The following is a 15,607-nucleotide window of genomic DNA, read 5'->3' as shown; positions in this document are numbered from 1 at the left end:
TTGATGAGAACAGACCTAACCTGCCGAGTACTTCTGTAGGTGCACAGGAAGTACACAGGGGAGGACTTTGATGAAGATCTTCGGACCGTGTTGAGACGTTCTGGCTGTAAGAATGAGAAGATTGCATTTATCATGGACGAATCCAACGTATTAGACTCTGGATTCCTGGAGCGAATGAATACGCTTCTGGCCAACGGGGAGGTAAGTGCCGCATGGCACGCTCTTGCGTACACGTGGCGGCGGGTTACCAGAACCAGCCAGCAGTCGTGCCCTCTCATTTGCTAGGTTCCTGGCCTCTTCGAAGGGGACGAGTATGCCACCCTGATGACCCAGTGTAAAGAGGGGGCCCAGAAGGAGGGCTTGATGCTGGACTCGCACGAGGAGCTGTACAAGTGGTTCACCAGCCAGGTCATCCGCAACCTCCACGTTGTCTTCACCATGAACCCGTCGTCAGAGGGGCTCAAGGACCGCGCGGCCACCTCCCCGGCACTTTTCAACAGGTGCGCCGGCGTCTGCTCAGCTCCGGGTCCCGGGAGCCGGCTTCTCCCCAAGGGGCAGGCCCTGCTCTTGGGAGCTGTGTGAGCCGTGGGCGTCTTTTTCAGGTGCGTGTTGAACTGGTTTGGGGACTGGTCCACGGAAGCACTGTATCAAGTGGGCAAAGAATTCACAAGTAAAATGGACCTGGAGAAGCCCAATTACATCGTGCCCGATTACATGCCAGTCGTGTATGACAAACTGCCACAGCCGCCGTCACACCGTGAAGCTATCGTAAACAGCTGTGTGTTCGTTCATCAGACTCTTCACCAGGTGGGTTCGGTGTCCAGGTCATGGAAAAGTAAACCGATGAAGAGGAGAGCAGAGGGGACGTGGTAGTAGACACGACGCCATGGCCCGTTTTCACCTCTGTCGGTGACACGTCCTCCTCGTCGTTACCAGGCTGCCCCTTCTGGGGTCACTGACCCCCACTGCTCTCTGGTGTCTGCTTCTGTAAAGGTCCTCACCTCGCTGCCAGTGTGTGGGCGGGCCCTGGTTCTCCGTTCTCCACCAGGGGCCAGCATGCTTCTCGTGTAAAAGGCCAGGTAGTTAATGTCTTAGGCTTTGTGGACCAGGAGGGTCTCTGCACTACTCGGCCCTGCCTTGGTACACGGCCTCCGCAGCCCACATGTGAACAGGTGGGTAGGGCCAGGCACTGCTAGCACTTCGTTTGCAGAAACATCAGCGGTGGCCGGGGTTTGCTGGCCCTTGCTTTAGACTCCTTGTCATGGAAGAGTCCAGTTGGCTCCTATCTGAAAGGCTTTGTGAAAATCACTCTGGGCCTGCGGGTGTCCCATTGACCACCGCCCTGCCGCCCCTGCCGCCCCTGCAGGCTGCCCCCGTTTCCTCCGGAATGTGGCCTGGCGCTGGCTTCCCTTGCTGGTCTCGTGTCCCGTTGCCCGGCTTTAGTCGGAGGGGCCAGAGCAGCCGGTCACACGGAGCTGTGCCCTCTTACCCTCTTCCTGCAGCCGTCGCCTACTTTGCCGTCCATGGAAGATAAGCAGAAGGCAGAGGAGGCATGGCACACAGTACCCCCAGTTGTAGAGCCAATTCACACGGAGTACACGTGTGAGGTCGCCGAGGTCACCTCTGTGTTGTAGAGATGTTTAAGGAGAGAGCTTAGGGGGCTCAGGGCCTCCCTGGGATCCTACAGGAGGCTGAGCTGAGACCCCAGCTCAAGTGTGACTCCTGGGGGCTGAGTCCATGCCACCATGTCACCTGGCAGAGCAGTAGCTTTTTGAGGTGAAGTCACAGAGAATGTCCGAAGAGTGAAAAGATTGAACTCTTTTCTAAAAGGCTAATGCTCGGCTAGCAAAGCGCGGGGGCAGAACGATGGCCATCACGCCTCGCCACTACCTGGACTTCATCAACCATTACGCCAACCTGTTCCACGAGAAGCGGAGCGAGCTGGAGGAACAGCAGATGCATTTGAATGTCGGGCTCAGAAAGATCAAAGAAACGGTTGACCAGGTACATCCCAGGGCTTCGCTTCACTTACAGGCAGGGGCCTGACGTGAGGACTCTTTCCAGGTGAGTTTTGCGTGATTCCGTTTTCCTAACGTGGCGTCTGTCCCTCAGGTGGAGGAGCTGCGGCGTGACTTGAGGATCAAGAGCCAAGAGCTGGAGGTGAAGAACGCGGCTGCCAACGACAAGCTGAAGAAGATGGTAAAAGACCAGCAGGAGGCGGAGAAGAAGAAGGTGTGTGTCTCAGGAGCCCTGGCCTGCTGGGTCTGTGCTGGCAGTCTCTGGGAGCGTAGGAAGTCTAGTCTGGGTGGGCTTCAGGGTTTGACGGGTTGGGATGGGGGTGTCTGGGTGGGGTAGGGAGTGTTCAGGAGTCACTCAGCAAAGTAACCAGTACTCATAGCCGAGCCCTTCTTCCTTTCTAGGTGATGAGCCAAGAAATTCAGGAACAGCTGCATAAGCAGCAGGAAGTGATCGCAGACAAACAAATGAGTGTCAAAGAAGATTTGGACAAGGTGGAGCCTGCTGTCATCGAGGCCCAGAACGGTACGTCGGTGCTGTCTGATCTGGTTTTCTAGAAAGGGTGCCCTCCATCCACGGTGCTGTGGAAGGTGGGGGCTGAGCCTGCTCAATATCTCAAGGCTTTCCTAAACACTGAAGACTGTCTTCATCTCATAAAGCAAAATTCTTACAACGCTACACTGTTTTCACCAGAGTAGAACCCTTCTCATGAGAGACAATTGACAAAATAAGGTTTATGTGAATACATGGGTTTTTTAAAAAATCTGGTGATAATTACGTGAATATGCTCTTAGGAATCCCTGACTTGAACGTCAGCAGAAATGCCATAAAGCGTGCAGTGTTGCCATCTTGTGGTTGTCCAAGCGTGCTCCGGCCGGGCCAGCGACTGCTGACTTAGATGGTGTAGCAGGCGCTCCCCACCCTGCCCCTGCCCCGGGCCCGCCCCTCCCCTGTGCTCCCTCCCGGCCCCACGGTGTTTGTTCCACACGCGAAGTCTTCCTATTACACCATAGGAGGAATTGACAGACACCGTCCCAACTATAGATTTTCCTTGAGAGTCAGATTAAATGAGAACTTCATATAGTTTTCACTGCCAGGTAACCACTGAGAAAGTGTTTCCATAAACGTTCAGGCCAGATAACTGTGCTTCAGCTTGTAGAAGGCATCGGCCATCCCTTTAGAACTATATTCACCCAGCCAGGCAGATAGTTTCTAAATTCTGGCAGATTGAAAACATCTTTCCTTAAATTGTGGAAGACACGTACGTAATTACAATACCTGAATTGTTCTAAGTTTTTCTGGAGGTAAAGGAACTAATGGGGGCCTGTGAGATCGCGGAAGGCAGCGTCCTGCTGTTTGCGGAATGTTCCGTGTGGGCTTTAGTTAGTACAGTGAGGTCTTCGTATTTATTTAAAAGGTCGGTTACTCCTACTATTCTAGTTTAAGTTTAAAGACAAAGTCTCATTTGCTGGGACCTTCTGAGCAGTGACCCCTCCCTTCGTCGGAGCCAAGGCTCTGGTGTGCGGCGGCCCCTCACCGTGCTTCCTCTGTCCCCCTCCCACCCCCACCTCTTCTGCCGCCACTGCGCTCAGCCGTGAAGTCGATAAAGAAGCAGCACCTGGTGGAGGTGCGGTCCATGGCCAACCCTCCCGCGGCCGTGAAGCTGGCGCTCGAGTCCATCTGCCTCCTGCTGGGGGAGAGCACCACGGACTGGAAGCAGATCCGCTCCATCATCATGAGGGAGAACTTCATCCCCACCATCGTCAACTTCTCTGCGGAGGAGATCAGGTAAGCGTGGCCAGGAAGCAGAAGACAGTGCCCAGGCGTTGGGAGGTGGCCATGTCACGGTGCCGGGCGTACGCCAGAAGGCGGTGTCCGTTACGTTAGCAGCACACATAGCTTTGGGCCACTTCCCTCAGAGGAGGAGTCCGATTTCTTCCTCCCGTTCCTGGCACTAGCTTTCCGATTCCTTAGCCCCTGTGAGCCAAGTCCTGCGCCATCGCCACGAATAGTCCACTCCCCCCCAGAGCTGGTGCGGGACACTGCCTCCCGTCGGGGGAGGGTCGGGGCAGGAGGAGCAGAGGCCTTCCCGGCGGCAGCGCCACTGTCACCCGGAACACGGGCGGGTCTGGTCACGGGGGTAGCAGGTGGGAACTGGCCTTTACGTTCCGGTTTCCTAAAAACTCTACATTCACCCTACACGGGCTTAGAACGACGTTTCCTCTTTTGCAGCGACGCCATCAGGGAGAAGATGAAGAAAAACTATATGTCCAACCCAAGCTACAACTACGAGATCGTGAACCGGGCGTCCCTGGCCTGCGGGCCTATGGTGAAGTGGGCGATCGCACAGGTAGCCAGCGCGGCCCGGGGCTCGTGTGTGAAAAGCCACGTCCCGTCCGGTCGCTTGTGAAGAATAAGTACTATTTGTCCTCCTCAGCTTAACTACGCCGACATGTTAAAGCGAGTGGAGCCCCTGCGCAATGAGCTGCAGAAGCTGGAGGACGACGCCAAGGACAACCAGCAGAAGGCCAACGAGGTGGAGCAGATGATCCGGGACCTGGAAGCCAGCATTGCCCGCTACAAGGAGGAGTACGCCGTCCTCATCTCGGAGGCCCAGGCCATCAAAGCAGACCTGGCCGCTGTGGAGGCGAAAGTAAGATTGTCGCCAGGCTATGCCTTTCTGCCGACTCCCTTAGCTCTGTCTTCCCGTGTGCGCGTCCCACATTCATCTCGGCCAGCTAGCTCTGTGGTGTCCGAGAGGCCCTGCCGGCTTCCCCGAATAGTTACTGAGTGACGTTAATTAAGACAGGTGGATACCAGGGGGTGATCTGAAGCTGGTGAGGCCCCTCCCCACACCAGCCCCCAACCTGTGTCGTCACCCACCTCAATTTCAGTGGGGTCACCAAAGGCCTGGTTGTCTGTCTGACATCCACTGCTTTGTGCATCTCCATGCCCATACTCCTCCTGAATTCCCAGAATATTCTCCTCTCCCACCAGCAGTGTTTCTTTCCTCTGGCCAACCCTCTACCTCGAGCACTCTTCCTGCCCAGTTTCCGCTTCCATGTTCACCTCAAGGCTGACCCGTGTTTGTCTACACTCCCTCGTGCCCTGCTGAGGTTCTGAGACCTGTGTTGTCCTCTGTCATGGAGGAGCTGGGTCACCTCTCCTCCGAGACTGAACAACAGGAGCATTATTTCTGTCTCTAGCCCACCCAGAGCCTTGTGCGGGGACAGATTTTCACTTGTCAGTATAAATCCTGCTTGATTTTCCCTTTAGGTAAACCGGAGCACTGCTCTCCTGAAGAGTTTGTCTGCTGAACGTGAACGATGGGAAAAAACAAGTGAGACTTTCAAAAACCAGATGTCCACCATCGCTGGGGACTGCCTCTTGTCGGCGGCGTTCATTGCCTACGCGGGTTACTTTGACCAGCAGATGCGTCAGAACTTGTTCACCACCTGGTCCCACCACTTACAGCAAGCCAACATCCAGGTAATGGGCCAGAGCGAGCTCCACAGTGTTAAACGCGTGAGCCAAACTGGTGCCCAGGCACCTGTCATTTTGAAGAGGAGGGTAACTGCGCTCCCCTTGCAGTTCCGCACAGACATCGCGCGGACCGAGTACCTCTCCAACGCCGACGAGCGTCTTCGCTGGCAGGCCAGCTCCTTACCTGCGGACGACCTGTGCACGGAGAACGCCATCATGCTGAAGCGGTTCAACAGGTACATGCTAAGCGCAGAGAGAGCAGCTTGCAAGTTCGTACGTGCAGTGGGCCCATTTTTGTTTTTTGAAAACACATCTTTGAGGAGCTGAATAGAAACGTGGCAGTGAGCAAGCAGTGCAGGTAGGCTGGGCACCCATCTCTGATGGTGGGGTACACACGGTCCTCAGCCTCACTTCCTGACCATCTGAATTGTTCTGCTGTGAGCCTTTCTTGTGTAACCTTTCAGGGCGGATTGGCAGGGCCGTGTATTGGGGTGAACAATAGAACAGATCTTCTCAAAATACTATAACGACTGAAAATACTTCGCTGAAAAGAGTTAAAGGGGAAACTGGTACCTGGTTTGTGGCTTAAGAAGCCAGAGTAAGAAGTGAAGAATGACCGCAGGGAGGGCAGGCTCGACACTGGCTCAGGGGGGTCCTCGGGGCCCACCCCACGTACAGGGCCCCTGGCCCTCTCTGCGGCAGCTCTAAACCCAGACACCTTGGGTGTTTCTGACTTTATCTCAGTATCTTGAAATCCTTGAGCCCTTGAAGTATGTCACTGCCCCACGGACAAAAGAGGAGGAAGACTTTTGTAGGTGTCATTTGATTTTGTGAGCAACCCCTCAGGCCCCACCAGTGGCTCCGTGTCTTGCTCTTAGATGGTACCGGTGAGAATACTGACCCCCCATATGGTCTGTGCTGGGCCGGATTCCTCTAAATGAGAAGGACGCACACTCCTAGGTGCTGATCCGGCAGGAGCGTGGCGCACATGACGAATGACAAATATAAGGACAGAGCGTGACTGACAGACTGACAGCACCTCGGGTGCTCTGCATCTCCGTGGTGGGGGGCTGGGGCCTTTGCCAGCCAGGCCACCCATGCAGCGTGCGTGCGGAGGGCGGCTCCAGCAGGCCGCGAACGAGCAGGGCAGGCCCACCTGCGGGCAGGAGTGCTCCCCACAGACACACGGACCCACGCCCACACGTGTGTCTCTGAACGCCTGGACTTTCTCCGAGTAGACATACCAGAAACTGGTGACCAAAAATAGGGGAAGGGGGCGGTTCTTCCCACCAGATGCCCTTTCACACCTTCTGAATTTTGTGCAAACACATGTATGTGCAGTACATGTTTTTAAAACAGGTTTTTAATTGGCCACGTGATCCTGGACCCATTGCTGTAGCCTCTTAGCGCCCATCTTCCTCATTCGTAAAACAGACATGCTAACGGTACCTTCTCCCGGGCTCCTTGTGAGGACTAAGTTGTGTCTGCCATTTGTCAGGGTCCCTGGTGGTTTAAACCCTCTCTGCCTGCTCCAGGGAGTCTGACTTTGTTAGCTCCTTCAGAAGCGCTTCAAAAAGACGGCTTTAGCATCAAGCCTTTGTCCCATTTGTCTTCGTGGGAGACTCTGGAGACTGTGCTGAAATGGTGGGGACAGCCTTCCCATTGTCTTTGTCAGGGCTCCTTGAACCTACTCTAATGTCTCCTCACCCTCAGGTACCCGCTGATCATCGACCCCTCTGGCCAGGCCACAGAATTCATCATGAATGAGTATAAGGACCGCAAGATCACGCGCACCAGCTTCCTGGATGACGCCTTCCGGAAGAACCTGGAGAGCGCGCTGAGGTTTGGGAACCCCCTTCTGGTGCAGGTGTGTGCAGCAGACAGTTGATGCGATGTAAAACTGAAGTCTGTGATCCAAACTGGTAGTTTTTGAACTTCATACTCGTTTGATGTCAAAGGATAAAGATTTGCGATTGTTCTATGAAAAGTAAGTCCAACAAAACAGTGTTTGGTCTCGATCAACCCGATCCACTGGAACTTTCTGCACTGATTTGTGCTGCCCAGTGTGGTGGACGGGTGTGTGACCAGGGTGACTGAGGAACTGAATGTTTTAACGAAGTGGCCGCAGATGGCTCATGGCTACTGTCATACTGGACAGTGTAGGTCTCCGGGGCTAGGGGGTTTGTGAGGTGTATTTATCTGGAGCAGGAGGTCAGTGTCAATGCACCGTTATTCGGGTGAAAGTAAATCCTGTGGAACCTTGGCCGTTAACATTGCCGTGTATGTCCATAGGATGTGGAGAGCTACGATCCGGTGTTGAATCCGGTACTGAACCGTGAAGTTCGGCGAACAGGGGGGAGAGTGCTGATCACCCTCGGCGACCAGGACATAGACTTATCACCGTCGTTTGTCATCTTCTTGTCCACCCGAGATCCAACTGTAAGGAACGAGGCACCTCAGATAGGCAGCTGTGGTGGCCCTCGGTGTCACAGCTCAGGGGACAAAGCAGACGGTTCTGTTATTCCTTTTGGTAGGTGGAGTTCCCACCAGACTTGTGTTCCCGGGTCACATTTGTCAACTTCACGGTCACTCGTAGCAGTTTACAGAGCCAGTGTCTGAATGAAGTCCTGAAAGCGGAAAGGCCAGACGTGGATGAAAAGCGCTCCGACCTTCTTAAACTTCAAGGTGTGTTTCTGGGTCTGCTTCGGGAGTCTGGGAGCCGGTTGGGGGTGAACTTGGAAGGGCCTGGAACACGTCAGGTTTATTCAGACACTCGGGAGAGCTTTCCTTCTGGAAGAGCATAGGTACTGGCGCCCTCAGGGTGTTCCAATCGTTTCAGGGGAGTTCCAGCTCCGGCTGCGTCAGCTGGAGAAGTCCCTGCTGCAAGCTCTGAACGAGGTGAAGGGGCGCATCCTGGATGACGACACCATCATAACGACTCTGGAGAACCTCAAGAGAGAGGCCGCTGAGGTGACGAGGAAAGTGGAGGAGACAGACATCGTCATGCAGGAGGTGGAGACCGTGTCCCAGCAGTACCTGCCACTGTCCACCGCCTGCAGCAGCATCTACTTCACCATGGAGTCCCTGAAGCAGGTGACCGTGGGAGCCCCCCGCTGTGGGACGGTGCGCCGCGCTCTGTGCCCTCCCGCCTAACTGCTGTCCCCCACTCGCTTCCAGATCCACTTCCTGTACCAGTACTCCCTCCAGTTCTTCCTGGACATTTATCACAACGTCCTGTATGAGAACCCGAACCTCAAGGGCATCACTGACCACACGCAGCGCCTCTCCATCATAACGAAGGATCTCTTCCAGGTAGGGCGCCCAGCGCTTGGCTGTCTCCGGGGAGGGAAGATGGGAGGTCATTGTCAGGGGACAGCAGCGTTGCCCACTCTCGTCTCCAGGTGGCATTTAACCGGGTGGCCAGGGGCATGCTCCACCAGGACCACATCACCTTCGCCATGCTGCTGGCCAGAATCAAACTGAAGGGCACCATCGGGTAAGGTCGGCCGCCCTGCCGCGCTTGCCCCCACAGAGCGTCCTCATTTTGTGGGTCACCTGCTAGCACGGAACGGGGGCTTAAGGAAAGGGAATAAAATCCTTCCTATTACTGCTCTTCTGGTGGCAGCAGAAGTGAATCAGAGAACCCTTGCTAACCTGTTACCCCCTTCCCAGGGAGCCCACCTACGATGCCGAATTCCAGCACTTCCTGAGAGGGAAGGAGATCGTCTTGAGTGCTGGCTCGACGCCCAAGATCCAGGGCCTGACCGTGGAGCAGGCCGAGGCGGTTGTGAGGTTGAGCTGTCTCCCTGCGTTCAAAGACCTGATTGCAAAGGTTCAGGCCGACGAGGTGAGCGTTCTGAACGCTTCCCGGCCTCTTCCCAGGAACTTGGCCATGAGGGACTGTGTGTGTCGCACTCATGGCAGCCATCTGATCCATTCATCTCAATTTCTCTGCCTACAAAAACGGGCTTTGCTCACGGCGACACTTTCTGTCTTCTCCCCATAGCAATTTGGCATCTGGTTGGACAGCAGCTCCCCGGAGCAGACGGTCCCATACCTCTGGAGTGAAGAAGCCCCCTCCAGTAAGCCTGCGCGCCAGGGCCTCCCCGGTGTTCTCATTCTGGACCCAAATGTGAAATTGGGTTTTGCTGCTTGAGTGAAGGGACGCTTCCAAAAAAGTCACCAGTTCCTGAAATGAGCGTCTCCGCGTTAAACTTGAGGTCCTCGTTCCTATTCCAGTCAGGCTGGAAGACCAAAAGAGGCCTAGATAGGCAGGCCCTTGTGCAGTGTCCAGGGAGAGGTGGGCTCGCTGGGCGAGTGGCCCGCGAGGTCCTGGGCCGACCAGCTCAGGCGGGGAGGGGGACGGGCTCAGCGCAGCTGCAGCCCAGCAGGGGTGAGGCTGGCGATTGCTAGCTTCTTCCCTAGACACTGCTGAGAACCTTCAGGTGCCTGCGGCAGGTGGGTGTCCATGGAGTCGTTTAAAACCGGTAACCGCCACAGTGTCCACGAAGAGGCCCACGCGGTCGGCACTGTCACGAGGGTGTCCGGAGGGTTCCCTGAAGACAGGAGGCGGTCACAGTTCTCCTTGGGGCGGAGGGGGCCAGAGGCGACAGCACGATTTCTGAGGTGTCATTTGAGCTGATTCTTGCACACTGAGCCTTTGTCAAGCAGGGGCTTGTAGGGAGACCCGCCCCAGCGGGGGCGGCTCGGAGTCTGTGCTGTGCCCGCCCCCCAACCCTTCACGTGCCTTCTTTCAGCACCCATCGGGCAGGCCATCCACCGCCTGCTCTTGATTCAGGCTTTCCGCCCCGACCGCCTGCTAGCCATGGCCCACATGTTTGTTTCCACAAACCTCGGCGAGTCCTTCATGTCCATCATGGAGCAGCCGCTCGACCTGACCCACATTGTGGACACTGAGGTATGGCTCCAGCCCCTTGCAGGCTCGGGTACGCCTCACCTACTCCGGCGCCCAGCCACTGTCCCCTCGTGAGGCCACGTGCCCACCACGGACTCCCAACCTGGTCAGTCCCACAGCGCCCACACCTCAGGGCCAGGGCGAGCCTTCACAAGGCCTGCCGCGGGGCTCTCCCCTCGACAGATGCACACCGTCTGATGGGATGCCCTCTTAGTTCTGACCTCTGCATCTGTAGGTCAAGCCTAATACTCCTGTCCTAATGTGCTCTGTGCCTGGGTATGATGCCAGCGGGCACGTCGAAGACCTTGCAGCTGAACAGAACACACAGATCACTTCAATTGCGATCGGTAAGGGTGCTTGATCAATTTTGCGGGCTGACGCCCCTTGGAATTCATGGTGGACCCTGAGGTCCAGGCCTGCCCTTCTGACACTGAGTTTTCTGACACCAGGCTCTGCAGAAGGTTTCAACCAAGCAGATAAAGCAATAAATACAGCCGTGAAGTCGGGCAGGTAGGCGGTTTTGTTTCAGAACGCCTTAGTTCCCAAGCATTCCGACCGGAAACCTGAACTGTGGCTGTGGCTCTCGCTTTGCCCATGCAGGTGGGTGATGCTGAAGAACGTCCACCTGGCCCCCGGCTGGCTGATGCAGCTGGAGAAGAAGCTGCACTCCCTGCAGCCGCACGCCTGCTTCCGGCTCTTTCTGACCATGGAGATTAACCCCAAGGTGCGTGCCTGGTGGGCGTGCTGCTGGGAGTGCTCGTGTGGCCTCTCTGTCCTAAAATCCTGTGTGCGCGCGTGTGTGTGTAGTTGAGCTGAAGCACACAGCAAACCAGAGCAGTGACAGGAGCCCTGTCCTCCTCAGGTGCCCGTGAATCTGCTCCGAGCGGGCCGCATCTTCGTGTTTGAGCCGCCCCCGGGGGTGAAGGCCAACATGCTGAGGACATTCAGCAGCATCCCTGTGTCGCGGATTTGCAAGGTACACGTCGCTTTCTCCTGGCACCCTTGATCTGGACAAGTCCGAGACACCCAGTGCCATCACTGAATTCAGAAGCAGGTCTCCACGCTTCCCAGAAACACCAGAATGGCTAATTGCACTGGAAATTTTACTTAACTGTAGCCAAATTTCCCTTCCTGAGAATAGGTTGAAAGACATATGCACACAGTGTTTGGTTGCAGGGGTGTGACGGGCGGGCTCCCAGGTGAGCAGACGCCCCCCCGCGTCTCTCTCTAGCCAGAGCCCGGATTTGTATCTGGGGAGATGTCTGGCAGTCCTGTGCTCCCAAGCATGGTCCCCCAAGGCTCACGGGCAGGAAGAGGGGGATCCTGAAGTACAATTTTATTTTGTGGCATTATCCACCTTTGCTGACAAGTTCAGAAAATCTGTTTTCTGTATCATTTTTTGTGGCTGAATAATTGATCTCCACAGTGTCATTGGAATATACCTTTATTAATAGGAAAATTGGCACTTAATTTCTGGCAGTAGCACTGGTTTAAATGTGCCACATCGGAAGTCCTGATGTTCGTGGTTCAGGGTGGAAAGCTTGTTTTGTTTTGTTTTGTTTTTTGAAGATTTTATTTATTGAGAGAGCACATGTGTGCATGAGCAGGGGTGGGGAGCAGAGGAAGAAGCAGGCTCCCCGCTGAGCAGAGCCCGATGCGGGGCTCGAGCCGAGCCGAAGGCAGGTGCTTAGCCAACTGAGCCACCCGGGCGCCCCTGGAGGGCTCTTTGTAAAACTTTGACAGAGGAGTCACGCTACTGTCTTAGCTAGAAAGGGTGCTGCTTCCTGGGGACTCCATCCTTGATAATCTTCCTCATCCAGTCTCCCAACGAGCGCGCTCGCTTGTACTTCCTGCTGGCCTGGTTCCACGCGATCATCCAAGAACGCTTACGATACGCACCCCTGGGCTGGTCGAAGAAGTATGAATTTGGGGAATCTGACCTGCGCTCGGCCTGTGACACGGTGGACACGTGGCTGGATGACACGGCGAAGGCAAGTGCGGGCGGCCGTGTCAGAGATGGGAGGGGAGCGCTCAGAGCGTGCGTGGGCGTGGCAGACAGTGGGAAGTCCTGTTTGATGCGGGTGTGAGGAAGAAGACGGAGAGCCAAGCTGTGCTAGTGCACCCCCCGGCCGGCCCCCACAAAACCCAGCCTTCCTCACACAGGGGAGGCAGAACATCTCGCCAGATAAGATCCCGTGGTCCGCACTGAAGACCTTGATGGCCCAGTCCATCTATGGCGGACGAGTGGACAATGAGTTCGATCAGCGTCTGCTCAACACTTTCCTGGAGCGTCTGTTCACAACAAAGAGTTTTGATAGTGAATTTAAGCTGGCCTGCAAGGTCGATGGGCACAAAGACATTCAGATGCCGGATGGCATCAGGTACGAACGAGCCTGCCTCCCGTGACCTAGACCTTTGCCACACCAGGTACTTAACCGCGTCAGGCACAATGGCATTTCCAAATGTGCTGGTTTTCCAGGAGAGAGGAGTTTGTCCAGTGGGTGGAGCTGCTCCCCGACACCCAGACGCCCTCCTGGCTGGGCCTGCCCAACAACGCCGAAAGAGTCCTGCTCACCACCCAGGGTGGGTACTCCGCGCACCGGGCCCCCGGGAGCCCCTCCCCGCCCCCCCTGCTGGCTCTTCCACTGCTGACTCTGCCTCTCCTCGGGGTGGGGTGGAGTCAGGAAAGGAAAACAGTTGGTTGCAGTTGGCGTCTCTTCCACAGTTTATGCTCAGGTCATTGAGGTCTGAAAATTACATGTCCGTTTTCAGCGTACATTCAGGTATCGTTTCTTTTTTCTTAAAGAATTGAAAGGTGTCTGGTATTACGTGAGGTTTTAAAACCATTAGTTTTTATTAGACTATTTCTTAGAATTTTTTTTTTCCTGATGCTTTTTTTTCAAGACTATTCAAAAAGGCAGGGGTTTTCAGAGTGTGGTCCCCAGCCCAGCGGCATTAGCCGCCTTGGAACTTCCTATAAACGCAGATTCTGCCTCAGACTCCTGAGTCCAAAGCCGGGGCCCCGCTGTCTGCCCAACAGGCACTCGGGTGGTGGTTGTGTCCGCGAGCTTGCACACCACTGATCTGACCCAAGCTTCTCTTTATGGGAGCCAGATTCGCCCAAACTCACGCAGCTGCTTGATCGGACAGTTCCTTCAGGCCCTCCCTTCAGCTCTGCACGAGAAGCCCTGGTTACAGCGCTTGCTCTCTGAGGACAACCTGGACTGCATGCCAGACCGCCCCCCTCTGTGAGGTGGCCGTCGTCCCCTAGGCCACCAAGACGAGAGGCTGGGCTGCCGGCCGTTGTGTTTGAGGTCTAGGTGCAGGGCAGGCTCCGGCGGGTCCGGGGCTGGGTGGGAGCACACTCTTGTACAAAAGCCTGTACTGAGAGATCCTGTAGCGTCTTAACAGTGGTGGCACCCACTGTGACCCCAGGTTGGCCCCCATGACAGGGGAATGGTGTGTAGGATTTGTCCCTCGCTCTGTTCTAATAGCCCCTAGCTGCCTGGATTGGGCCGCTCAATACTGATGAGCCCCCAGACGTCACACCCCCTGCCCCGTTAGAGCATCCCTGAAGGCCTGGGCTGATGGCTGCCCCCCCTCGGGAGGCCCTGACATTTGAGCCCACATGGGCCCGTCCTCTCCCGTCCAGCCTCCAGTGCTGCTCGGGGACCTGACTTCCAGCACTCCCAGACCGGGTGAGGGACAGGATGAGGTCAGGCTTGTACAAGGCAGGGGTCGGTGTTTGAGGCAGAGCGGTGGGCGTGGGCAGCCCAGGACGCGGGGGGTTAACAGCGCAGTGGCCTCCCTGGCGGGAGCCTGGCCTGCCCCAGAGCCCAGCCCGATACGACCACGCGTGAATGCGGAGTCTTCGAGCAGCCTCCCTCTTGTCTTTGCGCTCAGGCTGCTGGCTCAGGCCCAGTGGCCTCCGTCAGGTCGTAGTCTTCCTCTGTATTTGCCGCCTCACTTTCTGGCCTGGCGTTTTTTGTGCTTCAGAAACACGTCCCCCCGTGGAACCATGCAGGTGACACATTACGTGGCCTGTACACTCACGTTCTCTTTCCTCTGCCCTCCTGCCCATCCCCCTCCCCGCGCCTCTGGTGGGCTTGCGGTCCAGGCGTGGACATGATCAGCAAGATGCTGAAGATGCAGATGCTGGAGGACGAGGACGACCTGGCCTACGCTGAGACCGAGAAGAAGGCGAGGACCGACTCCACGTCCGACGGGCGCCCCGCCTGGATGCGGACCCTGCACACCACCGCATCCAACTGGCTGCACCTCATCCCGCAGACGCTGAGCCACCTCAAGCGGACGGTGGAGAACATCAAGGTGGCCGGGAGCGGGCAGGGCGGCCCCCGGGTGTCCACGGTCCTGGCGGGCTCAGGGTAGTCTCAGCCGGCGGGCATCTGCGCCCAGGCTCCGGCACGAGGGCGGGCCTCTCGCGGGGGGGTCCATCTGCTTGAGCGAGGTGAGGGAGTCCCCAAGGAAGCGGCGGCAGCTGTTCCTGCTCTTCGGGCAGGGTTCCCAGAGCGAGCGCGGGGGAAGCTGTGAGCCTCGGGCCGGGGCTGTGAGGTCCCGCTGGAGGAGGGGCTCTTCCTAAAGCCTCCTCTTCACTCGGGCTTTCTCGTCTCTTGGACAATCGTAGGATCCTCTGTTCAGGTTCTTTGAGAGAGAAGTGAAGATGGGAGCTAAGTTACTTCAGGACGTTCGCCAGGATCTGGCGGATGTCGTCCAAGTGTGTGAAGGGAAGAAGAAACAGACCAACTACCTGCGTACCCTTATAAACGAGCTGGTGAAAGGTACTGGCCCTCCCATGTCGCCCCCTCACTGCGCGGGGGGCACGTGGCCGCCGCTCTGCAGGGTCAGCGCGTCCCTTCTGCGCCCGCGTCCCCCTGAGAGCAGCCGTGGGCCCTTCCCTGGGGGTTGGGCTCAGAAGGGCCCGAGAGGTTTTATTTGCCGATTCTCTGAACATTCATTAAATCTTTACAGTTTTTAGGGGGGCGGGCAGCACATTTAAAAGTGGGGCGCTTAAGTTTAGGAACAGAGAGCCCCCAGGGGTCTCCGATCCACCCCGAGAGCTGAATTGGGGTGAGGCACAGCTGTTGTGTGAGGGGAGTTAGCCGCTGAGGCGTTCCTTGGCGGGTGATTGAGGTCCTCCAGACACACGCCCCCCCCCCCCCCCCCCCCCCCCCC

At 56.5% G+C, this 15,607-nt stretch overlaps 1 protein-coding gene across 3 annotated transcripts in view; it reads left to right on the top strand.

Annotated features, from left to right (window-relative positions):
- Window positions 1–15,607, top strand: part of DYNC1H1 (dynein cytoplasmic 1 heavy chain 1) — a 68,867-nt gene that overhangs the window by 51,815 nt on the left and 1,445 nt on the right. For all 3 annotated transcript variants that reach the window (XM_021679851.2, XM_021679852.2, XM_021679850.2), the window contains 29 exons: window positions 40–201; window positions 286–500; window positions 603–807; window positions 1,831–2,004; window positions 2,113–2,232; window positions 2,421–2,541; window positions 3,609–3,804; window positions 4,249–4,366; window positions 4,454–4,669; window positions 5,293–5,505; window positions 5,608–5,735; window positions 7,213–7,366; window positions 7,792–7,938; window positions 8,034–8,184; window positions 8,339–8,592; window positions 8,677–8,811; window positions 8,901–8,995; window positions 9,172–9,346; window positions 9,506–9,581; window positions 10,257–10,417; window positions 10,650–10,761; window positions 10,864–10,924; window positions 11,015–11,138; window positions 11,277–11,390; window positions 12,235–12,405; window positions 12,578–12,795; window positions 12,894–12,997; window positions 14,532–14,743; window positions 15,060–15,213. In XM_021679851.2, coding sequence (XP_021535526.1) covers window positions 40–201; window positions 286–500; window positions 603–807; window positions 1,831–2,004; window positions 2,113–2,232; window positions 2,421–2,541; window positions 3,609–3,804; window positions 4,249–4,366; window positions 4,454–4,669; window positions 5,293–5,505; window positions 5,608–5,735; window positions 7,213–7,366; window positions 7,792–7,938; window positions 8,034–8,184; window positions 8,339–8,592; window positions 8,677–8,811; window positions 8,901–8,995; window positions 9,172–9,346; window positions 9,506–9,581; window positions 10,257–10,417; window positions 10,650–10,761; window positions 10,864–10,924; window positions 11,015–11,138; window positions 11,277–11,390; window positions 12,235–12,405; window positions 12,578–12,795; window positions 12,894–12,997; window positions 14,532–14,743; window positions 15,060–15,213 — 4,486 coding nt within the window. The remainder of the gene's footprint in view (window positions 1–39; window positions 202–285; window positions 501–602; window positions 808–1,830; window positions 2,005–2,112; window positions 2,233–2,420; window positions 2,542–3,608; window positions 3,805–4,248; window positions 4,367–4,453; window positions 4,670–5,292; window positions 5,506–5,607; window positions 5,736–7,212; window positions 7,367–7,791; window positions 7,939–8,033; window positions 8,185–8,338; window positions 8,593–8,676; window positions 8,812–8,900; window positions 8,996–9,171; window positions 9,347–9,505; window positions 9,582–10,256; window positions 10,418–10,649; window positions 10,762–10,863; window positions 10,925–11,014; window positions 11,139–11,276; window positions 11,391–12,234; window positions 12,406–12,577; window positions 12,796–12,893; window positions 12,998–14,531; window positions 14,744–15,059; window positions 15,214–15,607) is intronic.

The sequence above is a fragment of the Neomonachus schauinslandi genome, chromosome 9, assembly GCF_002201575.2.
Source record: "Neomonachus schauinslandi chromosome 9, ASM220157v2, whole genome shotgun sequence".
Classification (NCBI taxonomy): Eukaryota; Metazoa; Chordata; class Mammalia; order Carnivora; family Phocidae; genus Neomonachus; species Neomonachus schauinslandi.
The sequence above is the reverse complement of the archived record's forward strand: the minus strand, read 5'-3'. Positions and strand labels throughout refer to the sequence as shown.